Raw genomic sequence first — 17,601 nt, 5'->3', positions numbered from 1 at the left:
CTTCTGCCCTCATCAACCACACATGTGGCCCTGAGCTCCTTTCTGACCCACCTTAACTTCCATGTGAGCTGTTTGGTTAATTTATCCACTTTCCTACAGGGCAAATTAACTTTCCCTATGATGCCATTTAGGAAATTTCATTCTTTGTGAGCTTATTATTATTTTATAAAGAACTCTGCATTTTTACATAAAATTGGTAAAGGCAAAGAGCTTATACCAAATATCAAGCATAATGTTGGACTTCTGCCTCTATCACCCATCCCACAATCTACCTTAAACTGACTGCTAAACAGTGTCTCCCTCCAAAGAGAATCCCTCAAATGGTAGCTGGCACACTACTTTCAAGTCCCAAAACATAATTTGGATAAAACTGAAGAGAGGAAATGTGCAATGAGAAGAAACCCTTACTTAGTCCAGAGCTATTGATAACTGAAGCCTTTAGTTCAATTACTAATAACTGAAATTAATCTTTTGAACATTAACAAGCCAAACAGCACAAGTGAAGACCATACATTCCTGGAGGTTGAGAAAACAACTTGAGAAGGCTACACTTAAATCTTTCGACTACAAAGCATGAATAGCAACACTGACTGCGTGGCAGGAAGCGAATCGAGCCCTACCCCAAACCTCCAGAATCAGAACTAAGTTAGCAGCCTGCTTATCTGATCGCTATCAACTGTTATGCACGCTCTGCATATATATTTTGTCTCCACAACTATTCTGTTTTAAAGATTAAAGTATATTTAAATATTTACTTAATAGATTTTTAAAATATCAATACTTCAATGGAAGGTCCCCGGGACAACCTCCAGGTGGGGAGCCCAGCCCTAAGAGATTCCTAGAGTCAGAAATGAGTCTGGAACTACCTGTTCACTCATTCAGTGTTGTTGACTTATCCCTTCTAGACACTGGGGATAAAAGAGAACAAGACGTTTCAGGGAAGGACACCGACTGCAAACAGATAAAGAAATCATCCCATTGCAACAGGCCGCTGCCTTGACCATGGTGACAGCAGGGCAGTTCCCACAAATATGAAGGGAGTTCCGAAGCTGGGCAGCCAAAAATATATTAACGTCTACCCCAAAGGTTGAAATTAACTATTATAACTATGACAGAAACTCATGTACAAGTTATACATGAAAAAACTCATGTACAGAAAAACTTGTACATGGATGTTCACAGCAGCATTATTTGTAATACCCAAAAACTAGAAACAACTCAAAATGTCCATCAGATGATGAATGAACAAAAGGTGGTATATTCACACAATGGAATATGAATCAACTATATAAAGGAATGAGGTACTGATACACACTACGACATGAATTAACCTTGAAAACATGTGAAATGAAAGACACACAGGAAAGGCACATACTGTATGATTCCACTTATAGGAGTCCAGAATAAGGAAATCCAAAGATGCAACGCTTATCACTGTTTGTCAGGGGCTGGGGGCAGGGAAGCAGGATGACAGAGAGTAACTGCTAGTGGGTACAGGGTTTCTGTTGGGGGTGATGAAAATGTTCTCAAATTAGACACTGGTGATGGTTGCACAACTCTGGTTGATGGTTGCAAAACCACACTGAATTGTACACTTAACACAAAAGAGAAATAAAGACAAAGAGAAGGAAGGCAAACATCAAAGAAACCAGAGAGAAGAATAAGTGAAAAGAATCTGAATAATGGCTGCATTCATCTAAACTTAGAAAATGAATTTCTATAAAACAATGTCTAATATTTCCACTATTTTTACTCACAACTTATTTGGTAAAGAACTGTGTCCTTAGGAAAGGATATTTCACTAAAATGATTACCACATAGGTAAATGTTAAAAAGAAACATTATTCTTCTTCATTTGAACTAATTACTTAGTAATGTGTTTTTAAAACAATTCAGGGTTGTAGTTCTGTTGTTGGTATGCTACTGGTAATTATCCATCTTAGAGCAAGAGATGGTAATTTCCAGGCTAGTGGAAGAGAATGTTCTACTATCAACTGGATTTTATTTTAAATGATTGAATATTACTTTTGCATTTCAGATTTACATAATGTTTCCCCCTTTTTCTAGCTCAAAGCCAAGGGTACAACAGGATTTCTCAACTTCAGAAATAATAACTTTCTGGCCCAGATAATCTCTGCACTGCAGGATGTTTAGCAGTATCAACGGCCTCTACCCACTAGATACCCGAAGTAATATATACACACTGGTAACAACCAAAAATGTCTCCAGATAATTGCCAAATGCCCCCTTGGGGTGGCAAAATTTTACCTGGTTGAGAACCACTGAAGTAGAAAACTACTCCTCAGAATTCAATGAAACAGAGCCAGGCTGGGGAAGCTCATTTTACATTTCAAACTTAGAGAAGCAACTATGCTGTGGAGAAGCTAACACTGTTGGGTACCCGGCCAAAAGCCAGGGCTCAGAATTGCCTAAATCCATGACAGTGGCCACTATCTCTTGAGATTTCCATGCCCTGGAAAGAAAGTAAAAATAAAAAACATGAGCACAAAAATACATAGATAAGTAGAAAAATGCTGGCATCCATCCCAAAGTGACTATCTAGACCTGCTCTGTCCAACAGAACTTTGTTCTGAGATGATGCAAATATTCTACACTTCACTGTCCAATACAGTGTCCACTAGCTACATGGGGCAATACAGCACTTGAAATGTGACTAAAGAACAGAAATTTTAATTTTATTTAATTTAACTAACTAAATTTAAGTTGGCACAGGTGGCTAGCAGCTACCAGATTGGACAATGCAGATCTATATCTTGCTATCATTCTTCTTATTACTGTTGTTAGTCAATATTAAGATTGCACTCTTGGTAAAAGTCTAGCGTTTCCTCTTTGGGCAATTATTCCAGCAGCATCTCCCTGTCTCCTAGGGCAAGAAGATCAGCACCTGTCTATGACAGCAGCTGGGCCAATGCTATTTTGCTTGGCCTTTAATGTGCTGTGTGTTCCATTTCTGCATTCTTGTTTCATTTTTTGTAACACCTCAGCCTTCCCCAAAATCCAGAATGAAAAGCTGGCTTTCTAAGAAAGGCATCTACCAGTATAAGGGACAAATTGCTCAGAAAAGGTAGAACTGGTAAAAGGGAAAATTATCTCATTCATTTACTTGTTTGTTTTTTAAGTAACTCTCTCCCTGGTAAAATATCTGTTCCATAAAAACAGAACCCTTTTCTGTTTTGTTTGTTTGTTTTGTTGTTGGTTTTACCACCTATATCCCCAACACATGGAACAAAAGCATGTGCCAGGTACGCTTCAACTCTATTACAGGCATACCTCAAAGGTTCAGTTCCAGACCACCACAATAAAGCGAGTCACAGAAATTTTTGGTTTACCAGTGCACATAAAAACTATGTTTACACTGTACTATAGTCTAGTAAGTGTGCAATAGCATTATGTTGAAAAAATGTACATATTAAAAAATACATTATTGCTAAAAATGCTAACCACCACCTGAGCCTTCAGGGAGTGGTAATCATTTTTGCTTGAAGAGGGTCTTACCTCAATGTTGATGAAAACACAGTATCTGTGAAGGACAATAAAATGAAGTATGCCTGTAATTTCTTTAAACCTCACTATAACCCTGTCTGTTTTCCAGGGCTTCCACATCTGGAACAATGTCTAATTCCTCCAGCAACCAGTCTTCCTGGAATACCAGTTTTATCACGTCATGGGAACATTAAACGTGTATGGGTTCTTCACAAATGTGTATACCCATAGATTTAAGTGTGTGAGAGGGAAAAAGGTAGGTGTTCTCTACTGAGGCAAAGAAAAACTTACAAGGCCCAGAAAATTTAAACTCTAGCCTCATCAAAAATCTCCCACAGAATCAAGTCTTATCTCTGCAGGCAAACATTAACAACTGCACAACCTAGCCCACCCTATTGAATTTTAGCTCCAGTCCTCAACAAAAATCCTCCAGAGTAGTTACTCTTAGTTGGTGCTGGAATAGTAATTCTTATTCTCAGCGCTTCTAAGTTAATCTCTCCTCTAAATTGCAAACAAGCAAACAAACAAAAACTTGTCTTACACCACTCACTGTGGTCACAATGACAAACTCATCACCAGGCAGTCATTTACAAGCCCAATCAGGCCAGGAGCAACGAGACCGCAAACCCTGCGTCCTTCATTTTTCAACTTTTCCATCTCTAGTACAGGTCTCTACAATGAATACACACTTATTTGGCAAATGGAATAGTAAATAAATGAGCAAGAGATGGTGTAACTGAAATTACCTTTAAACCTCTTATTTAGTCCCTTATTTCCCTAACTAGCAAATACCCAAGGTGACAGAAGCAGTATCAATAGTTTCATGGCAGTAGCTTCACTGCACTTTCAAATTCATTATCTTCTTTACCCTGTGAAGTACACACTATTATACTCTTCTTTAGTCAGCTGACATTTAAAGAAGTATTATCCTCAAAATCACACACTAGTAAATGGGAAAGCTGGTACCAGAGACCAGGCCAGTAATCCAGTGCTTTCCAATGTCCTAACTCACCTTTTACTTCCCTTCCCTTAAAACCTAAGGAAGAGGTAGTAACAAAAAGAAGAGAGGAATCAGGTGAGAATCCTTAGCAACAGCACATAAGGTAAATAAATGACTGCAAATGGACATTTGCCTGGAATGGCTTCTATTTTTTTTCCCTTGTCTCACCAAAGGGAATTGGCAGGGCTGCATTTAAACCTCATGATTTCGCTGTAATGTTTAATAAAATCTCCACCTAAACCTACAAGCACAGTACCTTTCCAGACTGCCAAGTTGGACACCACATCCCCACCACGTTGGGTATTAACAATCTTAGATTAAAGCTGCTTGTTATCTAACAATAAGGAAGGAAGCAACCTAAATGAGGACATGACATCTGACACCATCAAAGCCAACTGACTGTTGTTGCTAAATGCTATAAACCATTAATCCTCCCACACCTTACTGTCTCCAGGAATCGAGTCTTAAAAGTCCTGTTATGTATTAGACATTCGAATTTAACACCGAGCCACAAAGAAACCTCAGTTCAGGGCAGTCTCAACTCATGAATGGCTACATTGTTGGGTACTCTCCCTTCACACTGAAACGCAGAAATGGAAAGACTTGGAAATGGACACAAACCTGGGCTAACTGCGCTGGCAGAGCCAAGAAAAACGAGCAACACACGGAAGACGCCCGCCTCCACCTCCTCTGCAGACCTTCTCGTACTTCCAGAGGATAACCCGCAGCTCCCTAGTCGAGGGTGCAAGTTTCAGCAGCCGCCAGCTCTCTCCGGAAAGACTAACTCCACGTCTCCTCTGAGCCAACAAACTGAGGGTGGGTCGGAAGGCACCACCAACCAACCCCAAACCCCCACCACATCACCCCCACCACGCACCACCCACCAACCCAGCTGGAAGGCACCGAGGCCTCCGGGTACCTATCCCCAGCGCCCCAGAGAGGATGCAGAGGAGGCGGAAGGGAGACAGCAGCTCCGGAACCAGCTGCAAGCTGAGGCTCCCGGCCTACTCTGTTCCCACTCACCCAGTTCTGCGCGTCGTTGCTCAGCTTCACTTTCTTGCACAGGCTCCCGGGAACCTCCATAGCTGCAGAACGCGCCCGGGTACCCTGGTTCTCTGGATCTGCAGGCCTACCGAAGCGGGGAGGGCCGGGGAGGGCGGGGCTGTGCGGGAAGCCGGGTCTCCTCCGTGCGCGCTGACGTACGCTCGTGCTCGGGGAATGCCGGCGTGTCAGCGGCTCTTCAGGCTTGGGTCCAGGACTGATCTGTGTGGGGAGAGCGAAGTGGAAATGGAGAACCGAAGGCAGAATGAGGGCAGGACTTGGAAGACCCACGGTGCTATTCCATCAGAATTCTGAGGGAGGGACAGAGCCCGGGAGGGTAATTGTGAAACGCCCAGACAGCGCCCTGTCAGCTGCGCATGCGCGGACGTTGGGTCATCCTGGGCACCGGCCTCTGGGAGAGTAGTTTTTGGTTCTTGGTGACAGTACTCCTTGGAAGAAGACCTTACCTGGATTCCTGCCCTTCCGGCCTTTTCTCCATAAACCCGGCCAGCAGTCTCTGATATTCACCCATTCTGCCCCCTTGTTAGCCCGGCCGCATTTAAAACTGGATATTCCAGACAGATTTGCGCAGGGAAGAATTGATTCCTTGAACTTACTTTCCACAAGTTTCTCTTCACTTTAAAATTCTGCTCAACAAATTTTTTTTTTACCAAAATTAATGCCCCATCTCTGGACATCAAAAATTAATACCTCGACTGGCTTTACAAAGTTGCTCCTAATGGAGAAATGTAGTGGAATAAGTATTACTAAGTCACTTAAAATAGGAGGCTGGCTATTAAGGAAGTGGGGCCTATGAACATCTGCCTCAGTTCTCAGAGCTGCTAGTAAGTCAGTGACCTGTTGCTAAACTGAGCTCAAGGTGGAGCCATAAACATTCTAGAACAGCATCTGCTGCCTGGCAATAGGTGCACTTTTGCTTTCTTCCTTGTAGTTTTTCCCGCCTTCATTTACATGTTGGAACTAACTAATCCCTGTGAATCTATCCTTCATTTGCATGGAAGAATTGCGCTGGTTTTGCCTTTTTAAACCTCTCCCTTCTTTGTTCTGTGCAAAGCAGTTTGGGTCGCTATCTAGATCTGAGTCTCTCAGACTGCAATACTTTTGCTCCAACAAATGCCTTTTCTTTACATTCTGAACCTGTTCTTCAGTTAACACCCACATGGAAACCTCTCTTCACATCAGGAAATTTCTGTCCAGTGATTCTCACAGACTAGGCTGAAAGAGGGCCTCTGTATTATTAGCTCCTCAGGAAATCCTTAGAGAACTGAACTTCAGGCTTAAGAGGGCTGCTGGTTACCATAGACTAGAATGCCCACCTGTGGAGGATATTTTCAAATTCCCCCAATTATTCCAGAGCTAGTTCACAGGAGGATGAGCTGGAGGGTATCAAGGAGTTTTCTCCATGAATTATCACCTCTCCTATTGCCATTACTGTAAGTGCTTCTCCACAGCTTGCCCCTGGCACCAAGACCATTGTTTGAAAGTCTGTTCTTCCATAACCCAACACCCTCGACACACATATAAACACACACGCACACCACTCTCTAAGACCTGAAGCTGCTACCTCTTGATAGCTAGCAAATAAGTTCCCAATTTATTTACCAGACTGCTACTGTCTCAAATTAGGCCTTTCCCATATCCAACTTGAATGACAACTAAGCCCCTGAATTGAACATCCTCCCACCTGTGCAGCTCCTCTCTACACCTGCCACCCACAACATTCTTGCAACTTCTGTCAGAGTGGTATTCCTAAAATTGAAATTCTGTCTTATTGTTAGATCAGATAAAATGCCAATGGTTCCCTACAGCTTTTTCTAGAAGACTCTTAGAGGTTTGTATACATAATTGAATCTCAGTAAATTCTGAATTCTTCCAATGACAAGAACAAGCTTCAGATTAAAATACACTGCCACACTTGGAATCAGCCATTTCTCCAAGGAGTCCTGGTTATTGTTAGAAGGAAATGGTAGTAGTTACGTATCACAGTCTGTACTCTAGGAGTGCTCATTTGCTTATGATTTAGAGTACATTTCTAGTCTTTTTAATGAAAGACTTTTAAAGTAAATTATATCATTAGTTTACATTAATATTATCAATTCAAATTTGTGATTCCCGGCAGACATGGGTCATGCGAATGAGCCTGAAACATCTTGTCAAACCAGAAACAAGGAAATTATCAAGAAGTACTAGAATTATGTCAAAAGGACTCAATAATCAACTTGAAGAAGCTTTCCTAAGTCAAAAATGGTACAATTAGAGCACTAAGGGGTAATAATTAAAAGATATTAAAACAAATCAAATATTTTTAAATCTAGGTTTTCAAAATAATGATATTTTAAAAAGAACTCATTCTCACCCTTGGAAGATGTTAGTGAGCCAAATTACTATTTTGAAAACTGATAAAGGGAAATGATTAAGCGCTTACTCTGCATTCCTTGCACTAACTGTATGTCAGGTAATAAAAAAGTTAATGAGGGGAAGTTTCTCTTTGTAGTAGTAGAGCTAAAATAAAGATGAAAGTGTAGAATTATAATACCACCATTTTACAACTTCTAATAAAATAGCAGATTTAAAAAAGATCTTCAATGGCTACTAATATGGAAATAAAGAACATCAGAACTTTCTTCCTCCTGACAAAGTAGTAATGACAAAAAAAATCTAATCTAATTCTAATTAAGCCTTCAGGTCTAACTATCAGTTTATAGTTAATACAGAGGAAAGAGGAAAATGTAAAATTACCACAAATGCAATCAGCCAAATACAAACTGAAAACACTACATCATAAATGATCTGATTCTTCAATAATTTAATGACAGGAAAAAAGAAATGAGGAAGAACTAAAGATTAAAATAAAATTTAAGAGAAATATGAAGCAGTTGAAATATATGGAATTTATTGGAACACTGATTCAAACAAAAAAATCTTAAAAATATATGTAGAAATAGGAAAAATTTGAAGAATCTCTAGATTCTTGATAATAAAGTCTTACATGTTTTGGTGTGATAGATAATAGTATTGTTACTATATTCTTAAAGGATTAAATTTAGAGATACATAATAAAAGATTTATCAACAAAATGGCAAGTCCATAATATTCAGGAAAGAAAATAGGTATCTTGGAAATTAAAAACAAGGTAACAAGAATGGAAAAAAAGAAAATGAAGATATATCCTAGAGTGCAGAGTAAAAATCCCAAATGATAAGAAAAAATTTAGAGAAAATTTTAAAAGAAAAAAACAGTCCAAGAAATTTAACATCCAAATATTAGGAGTTCCATAAAGAGAAAACTCACAGGAGGAAATAACCAAGGAAATTATTCCAAAAAAAAATGCCCTAGCATTGAAGGACTTAAGTCCTTCCCTGAATATCCAGCTCAACAGATAAAAATCAAACACAAACCGCAGCACTATGAAATTTTACAACACTATTCCCCAGCATTCTGAAATTGTTTGGAAATACTGCAGGCTTCCAAGGAGAAGAAGAGTTCACAAAGAACCTGGAATGAAAATGCATTGAAGCTCTCAATAAAAACATTGAGAGCCAAAGATCACTGGTTCAATTCCCAGTCAGGGCACATGCCTGGGTTGCAAGCCAAGTTCCCAGTAGAGGATGCAAAACCAGCAACCACTCATTGATGTTTCTCTCCCTCTCTTTCTCCCTCCCTTCCCCTCTGTCTGAAAATAAGTAAAATCTTTAAAAGAAAAAAAACATTGAGAGCCAGAAGACATTAAAATGGAACAGTATCTTCAGAGGTCTGAAAGAAAAGTATTTCCAACTAGAATTTGAAATACCATACACCCTCTCTCAAGGAAATATTGGAGGATATGCTTCACCAAAATGGAAAGAAAAAAACATGATCCAGAAAACAGGAGTTTCTGCACAGGAGAAAACCAAAGGGAATTCCCAAATTTGTTGAAGGGAGATCCCAGGATGACTGCTATGTACCAAGTCTAGAGAATAATTAGATGCCTTTGCAAGAGGTCAGAAGGCCTTTGGAGAGCATTGTTTTAAGAAGATGAAATTTATAAAGCATCTGATGTGAATGACCATATTGAAAATGATCTGGACAACTGACAGAGTTTGGAATTAAATCAATGGCAACTACTTAGAAAACTAAGTCATCAAAAAGGACACGTTTATCATACCCATTCTGAACAAACTGATTCAGGGTAATCAAATAGCTGATGGGGGAAATTTCACAGTGACAGAATTTTAGGTTAATGAATGCAGAAGGAGTATTGGCATTTAAAAATCACCATTTTAATGACCAATCTACTGATGAGGTAATCATTAGTAGCTGCTAGAAGTATTAGGTAAAAGATAGTAAGATAGTTAATTTTATGTGTTAACTTGACTGGGCCACAGGGTGCCCAGGTACTTGCTTAAAAATTATTTTGGCTGTGTCTGTGAGGGTGTTTCAAGATGAGATTAACATTTAAATTAGTAGAGTGAGTAAAGCAGATTGTCCTCATTAGTGTGGGTGCTCCTCATCCAATCAGTTGAAGACCTGAACAGAACAAAAAAAAATGACTCTTTGGCAAGTAAGAGAAAACTACTCCTGTCTTACTGACTAGAGCTGAGGCATTGGTTTTTGTTTGGCTGGTTAATTGGGTGGGTTTATTGTTGGTGTTGTTGTTAGGTTTGTTTTTTGCCTTCAGACTCAAACTGAAACATTGTCTCTTTGGTCTCAAGGGTACTGGCTTTCAGTTTGGAACTTCAACCATCAGGTCTCCTGGTTCTCAAGCCTGTGGACTCAGAATGGAAGTGCGCTGTAAGCTTTCCTGGTTCTCCAATTTGCTGATGACAGCCTTGAGACTTCTAAGTGTCCATAATCACATGAGCCAATTCCTTATAATAAATCTCTATCTAATTTATTGATTCTATTTCTCCTGAGAATCCTAACTAATACAGGTAGAAAAGGGAATTTTATGATGGAAGGATCAGGCTTATATTACCTGCATCCACTGATCAATCTTAGCTTGATTGGGACAATCAGAAAACTGGGACACTAGATATCATGTACCTTAAAGTGTGATATAATTAGAAATACTCACCACTAATTGTCTTAGTTTGGGTTGTTCAAGAAGCAGGCTTGGAAGAAGGATTCAAGTACAAGTCATTTATTTGGGAGGTAATCCAAAAGCACCATTAGTGGAATATGAAAACAATACAGGAACAGGAAGTCAATTAAGAGTGTGTTATCAAGCAGCATTGTGGGCAACTGGAGCTTAATCCTACCAGGGAGCTCTGAGAAAGTGTTGAACATGTCCTTCAGAGCATATTACCTGAGACCACAGAGCTGAAGTATTTATACAACTTCCTTCAGTCATAATTTAAGGACTGTTCCCCGGGGTGTTCATCCCTGGTACTTTGGATGGCAACACACATAGGTAGAGAGGACGCTGGTCCCAAAGAAACTGATAGAGGTGTACTCACAGGTGACAGTCAGAATGGCATACTCCACAACAGTAAGGGATGAAGGGATATGAATGGAGCATCAGAAGTGTTTGGTTAACCATTTGTGAAGTATTCTTTAGAATATGAAAAGCAGTGATGTATTTCTGTACTCTTTCCTTTTTATGTAAGAGAGTACCTTTTTTTAAGAAGCAAAAAAAAAAAAAAAAAAAAAGAATTCCATGATGAAAACCACAACAAACCCACATGGAAGGGAAGAAGGAAAAGAAACCATCTCCTGAGGAAAACTATCGTCCTGGAAACAAAGGATGATAATAGTTTAACTACATGTGTCAGCCTCAATCACAAATATTTAATCATAACACTAGAAATGAATATAAAGCATAAAGCTGTAGCATGGCTAAATGGAGAGGTTAAAGGGATGAACAGAGAGAGAGAGAGAGAGAGGGAGGGAGAGAGGGAGAGAGAGAGAATGTGTGGTGGTGATAGGAGAGGAAAGAGAGATAAATCCCCATTTTCCATAGTGAGAAACCAACAGATACTGCCTAAAACATTAAGACCAAAAATTGCAATATAGTCACTATTTCAAGATATGGAAATATATATCAAGCAAATTAACTAATAGACTTAACAGTGGTTGCCTGTAGGGAAGAAAAATTGGGGCAGAAGGGAAAAATTACCAGGGCTTTGCTATTTGTCTTTAAATTCCTTATAAAATTATTTGGATATATAATTTTGACACACACACACACACATTTTAGAGTGATTTAGATGTCAAATGAAGTGAGCATGCAAGAACAACCCTTAAAGTGTTTAGCTTCAAAATGAAGCAGAGAAATGAGACACAGCTGCAAGAAAATACAGAATTAAGACAAGATGTTTTTAAAAGAAAGGAGAAGCTAGAACAAATTATATGCCAATGACAATGACCCAACAAGGCGCAAGAGGGTAACAGATAGATGGAGGTTCTTGAGGGTTGGAATCCTGAGCACAAGTGAAGATGGACCTTTGAAAAGAGGAAGGTAATTCTCGCAAAATACAGTAAAAGAAGATTGGCACAGATGCTAGCTGATTGGTATAGGTGGTGGGACAATGAGGGAGTTTCCACTGAGGATTTTAATTTACTCAGTAAAGCATGAGGCAGGGCCATTAGTGAGAAAGGACCATACTTTCAGAGCTACTGTTCTAAACAACAAATGGGCATTCCTAAATACCTAGAACTCAATAAGCTTAGGTCCTGAAATCTTTTCCCTCATTATTTAACTGTATACTACAAAAGCCATCAAAATTGAAAAGAGCAAATTAAATAGTTTAAGCTAAACTGAGAAGCTATAAAAATTAGGAAATCCAGAGCAAAGTATATTTTAACCCTTCAGGTACACAGGTATTCTCAGTAAGGAGGTAATAGGTAAGTAAATAAGCTTGATAATATTGTAAGTCATTTACCTTGGTACTATCAGAGCATCTGTGTCTGAAGTTAGCCTGTGACGAATAGAATTTTAAAAATGTCACATAAGCCAGAGAGGTAAATGGTCGTTCACCCTCTATACACCCTGTTGTTAAATCCACAGCAGCTAAGAACCTGGTATGATGACTTGGAAACAGACAGGAATTTCCTTCTGGAAGGAATCACTACAGATTCAGGAAAATTTCTTTTCTCCTACCTACCTTAAATCTCTGAGACTTGTCAGTCTGTAGGGAAAACTACTCCCCTAGTCAGGGCAGTACCATTTCTCCACATTTTGCACAGGTAGAGAAGATATATGAAGTTTTGCAAAGGCATGTCTTCCCCACTGAGGTATTTGATTGGATAAAGAATAAGATAAGAGAAATAGGGCCAAAAGAATCCCTGAAACATCATTTACAAAATTTCATCTGATGCATTTCCTGTGGTTATCACTATCACTTTTTTACTTAGAAAAAAATCTCCCAAATAGTGAATTTCATAAGACCAGTTACTAAAAACTGTGATTTTTTAAATTATGGTTTGTCCATAATTCAAAGGTAATCTTCAGAGTGGAAATTACTTGCTCAAATTCTAGGTTTGCTACTAATTACATGACCTCAGGTAAACATGTAACTTCTGGGGGTGTGGGTCATTTGGATAAATTTATCTTAAAGGATTCTTTCAGTGCTAAAATTATTCTAGGTTCTTAATCTAGATGGCACTTGTACATTAAAATAATAATTTAATCAAGACAAGAGTTATCTTTAAGTTCCTTACTATATGTAAAACATTCTGTTAAATCTTTTTGATATATTAAAATAAATGAGTAGTAACTAATGGGAAGCAGCACCAAACACCATGTCTTTCTCCTAAATTTTTTTCAGCATAATTATGATGAGATTTATCTATGTTGCTGTGCATATCAATAGTTCATTCCATTTTATTGATGATTAGTATTCCATTGTACCGTGTCATGATTTTGTTAAATGAACATTTTTAGGCAGAGCACAGGATGCTGGATAGTGGTTTGCTATTCAACACACCACAAGAGAAATCGAAATACAGAAATTTATTACTCACAGTGCTGGTAGAGGTACACAAACACACCTCAAGGGGATACATGGGGGGCGTCAAGGCAGGGTGCAGACAGAGAGAGTGGTAAGACCTGGAGCACATGCCTTTAGTAGAGTCCACAAGTGGAGTGCTCTGGGTATGCCAAGCTAGGAACAGATTGGTCAATTCAAGCTAAAAAGAGCAGATTTTTGATAAAGTCCATGGACTTCTCTATCTAAAACACATGCAAAGGGAAAGTCTTGTAGGCAGGGGAGACTTGATCACAAGGGCCATTGGGGAATTCATATCAGGAGCTTACATTTGCTTGTGACTCCACATGGTATTATCTAGAGCAGCGGTTTTCAAACTTTTTCATCTCATGGCACACATAAACTAATTACTAAAATTCTGCAGCTCACCAATAAAATACATTTTTTGCCTATCAAATAAAAAATAGGGATAACTTTGATTCATTCACACCAAATGGCTATTGTTGTGTTGGCTATTGTCATTTTCTTATTTGACAATCTAAGAGAAAAGAAGTTGTGCCCCTGACTAAATACTTAGATATCACATGTTTTAAAAATTCTTGTGGCATCCCAGTGTGTCTCTCGCAGCACACCAGTTGAAAATTGCTGACCTAGAGTATGCAATTGTACAAGGGGGCTAGTGTCAGTTTAAGGCTCCCACAGACACTTGGCCAAACAAAACAGACACCAAAGCAGCGATACCATTGAGTAGCTTAACTGAACTCTTAACATATGGATGTACCATAATTCGTTTTTTCATCTGTTGAAGGATATTTGGGTAATTTCAGTTTGGGGCTATTGAAAATAAAGCTGCCATGAACATTTCCATACTAGTTTATGTATAGACATATGCTTTCCTTTCCCTGGGGTATGTACCTAGGAGAGTAATGGCTGGGCCTTATGCTAGGCATATGTTTAATTCTTTGAAAACTGCCAAAATCATTTTCCAAAATGGTTCTATAATTTTATGTTCCTGACAACAGTGTGAGAGAGTTGTAGTTGTTGTGTATCCTTGCCAACATGGTACGGCTGGTCTTTCCCATTTTAGTCACTGCAGTAGTATGCAGTGGTACCTCATTGTGGTTCTAATTTGTCCTTCCCTAAAGACAGCAACATTAAATATCTTTTCATGTGCCTTTTGGCTATCTATGTATCTTCTCTGATTAAGTGTCTGATCAGATCTTTTGTCCACTTTCTAATTTGTTGTTCTCTTATTACTGAGTTGTGAAAATTGTCTGCGTGTCTCAAGTCAAACATTTTATTTTTCATCTCTAGAAGGTCAATGTGGGTCTTTTTAAAAATATATATATCTTCTATGCCTCATTTAATGATATCATTTTTAATATCAAAAATATTTTTAATATATGTAACATAACTGTTTGAATGTCTTTATCTACTAATTCTATTACCTGTGTTTACATCTCTTTGTATTGGTTCATGTTTTTCATTATGGATCACATCTTCCCTTCCTCCTCCTCCTCTTTATCAGGCCCTTGATACTGTCAATTTTACTTTGTTTAATGCTGCACATTTTTATATCCCTCTATTTATACTCTCGAGCTTCCTTCTGGGTCACAGTTAAGTTACCTGGAAACAGTTTAATCCTTTCAAGTCTTGTTTTTGGCATTAGGTGGTATCAGAGCAGCTGTTAGTCCATGACTAATTGTGCCCCACCACGCAGAACACTATTTGAGGACTTTGCCCATTACCAGTGTTTTCCACACTAGCTGGTGGGAACGAAGCTAGTCTATCCACTGCCGGTTGTGAGCTGCAGGAATTTTCCCTCTGCTCCTTTGGCATGCTGTGTCTCTGTCCCTCATTTGTTTTCTCACTGCCTTTTGCCCTGTGGACTTTCTGCCATCTCTGGGGCTTTCTCTGTGGTCACTCCCTCCTCTCGAGTCCTCTACCCTGTCTTCAAGCCTCCCAGCTCCAGCTTCTTAATTCAGGGTACCACTGGCCCCTGCCTGGGTTCCCCCACCCTGCATTGTAGCCTGGCAACTCTTCAGATAATAAGCTAAGGTGGCTGTAGGGTTTATTTCATTTACATCCCATTTTAAGGGATCACTGTCATGTATGGCCTGGTTTCCAATATCTGAAAACCATTGTGTTATATATTATTTTATTGGGTTTTTGTTAGTTGTTTTGTAGTGGGAAAGTACATCCACTCACTGATATTTTTTCTGCTCAGAAGTAGTTGCTTTTTTATGAGGTTACTTCTATATAAAAACTTCTTTGCTTTTTTTAAGTTTCACCATTTAAATGTATATCACTAGACAATGTAATTTAGTTGTAACAACATAAAACATATGATATGTCTTTAAAACTATTTCAACCTATAAATTTACTCCTCCATCCTTTTAATTTCCTTACAGTGTCACTAAAGGGAAGTGAGGCGCTGACCTAAGTAAATGTGGAACTGAGTGGAGCCTGTAAAACTGAAGGCAAAAGGAACTGCAGATAAGCATGGTACTCTTACTGGTAAAGTCATTCCCCGTGAGGGTGCAGGTGAACAATTCTGATTCTGCGTACATGGATAATGGAATCAAACAGTTAAGTAAATGGATGGCACAAAGTGGAAGCCAAGTTTCTCAACTGCTGCAGTAGGATTCAGGTAAGCAAAGGGTGTGAGTTGGAAGGAGGCTAGAGTGATTCATTTAGTACCAGATAAGAATTGGAAACAGTAGTAATAACTCATGTTTAGTCTAATATAGATCAAGGTGATTATATATAAGAATATTCATAGGTGTGTATGTGTGTATATATACATGATATATAATGTGCACCTGTATGTGTCTTTGCTCTGCCAGATGACATGGCTCAAAAGAACAAACACCCCAGTAGCAATGAGTACACTTTATGCCCAGCTCTTGGCTTCTAATACCATTTCCAATAAAAGGAACTAGGGTTTCTTGGATAAAGAGGTTATTCTAGGACTAACAAATAAATATACAAGAGGAACCTAGAACACCTTGGAATGTCAGAAAGTAAGGAAGTACAGAAAACAAAAACAAAACAAACAAACGAAAAAATCACCACACTCATGTGGTGATTCCTGTGGCCTGTCAAAGGAACTCAGGAGCCAAATGAAAGAGCTCCCAATGGCCAAAGCTGGAACAATGAGCAACAAAATGAATAAAGCAGCATTGGATTATCACAAATATAAAATAAATGTTTGAGTCCATAATGATATTAAATAAATGATTGAAAAAAATTAATAAATGGGGAGAAGAAACAATCTCTCATGCAGAAACATTCCACATAATTTACAGAGCTACTTGACTCTCAGTGAGAGGGAGCATAATCCTCACTCTTTAAATATGGACTATGCACACTTCCTTTTAAATAGCATTATGGAAGTGGAGAGAAAAAAGTATTGTCACGATGAAGAAACTTAACAAACACTACCTCAGCCAGATAGTCATGATCAACATCAACAGTGATAAGTCATGATAATATGTAGTCTTGATGTGACATAATGAAAATATACTTTACCTCTGTGATCTTCCTCCAAAAACCCATAACCCCAGGTGAATCATGAGGAAAACACAAAACAAGTCCCCATAGAGGGATAACCCACAAAATACCTGACCAGCACTCCTCACAACTGCCAAGGTCATCAAAAACAAGGAAAGTCTGAGAAATTGGCAGAGCCAAAAGGAGCCTGAGGAAACATGACAACCAAATGTAACATGGCAGCCTGGCTGGGATCCTGGAGCACAACAAGAAATTAGGTAAAAACTAAGGAAACTGAGGACTTTTATTAATAGCAATGTGTCACTATTGGTTCATTAAATGTAAAAAGCCCCATACTAAGGTAAAATGTAACAACAGGGAAAGTGAATGTGGTGCTTACGGGGAGTCTCTGTGCCATCTTCATGTACATCTGTACCTGCTCAGTTTTTTGTAAATATAAAACTGTTCTCAAAAACAAAGAGTATTTTTAAAAGAATCCTGACACCTGAGAGCAAACATGTTTCTCTCTTGTGATAAATCCCCAAATGTTCAGCCCACAGTGAGGCTGTCCAGACAACAGCAGGCAAGTTCTATTTGCTCTTGGCATCTCAACTTAATTTCTTACTGCATGAAAATTGC

General features: G+C 38.8%; 1 protein-coding gene across 1 annotated transcript in view; it reads right to left on the bottom strand.

Moving 5' to 3' along the window:
• Positions 1-5,925, bottom strand: part of PAPSS1 (3'-phosphoadenosine 5'-phosphosulfate synthase 1) — a 90,679-nt gene extending 84,754 nt beyond the window's left edge. The window contains exon 1 of the mRNA XM_028506577.1: positions 5,528-5,925. Coding sequence (XP_028362378.1) covers positions 5,528-5,587 — 60 coding nt within the window. The 5' untranslated portion in view covers positions 5,588-5,925. The remainder of the gene's footprint in view (positions 1-5,527) is intronic.
• Positions 5,926-17,601: the final 11,676 nt, after the last annotated feature.

Source organism: Phyllostomus discolor, chromosome 1, assembly GCF_004126475.2.
Source record: "Phyllostomus discolor isolate MPI-MPIP mPhyDis1 chromosome 1, mPhyDis1.pri.v3, whole genome shotgun sequence".
Taxonomy (NCBI): Eukaryota; Metazoa; Chordata; class Mammalia; order Chiroptera; family Phyllostomidae; genus Phyllostomus; species Phyllostomus discolor.
This window is presented reverse-complemented; position numbering and strand designations above follow the sequence as displayed.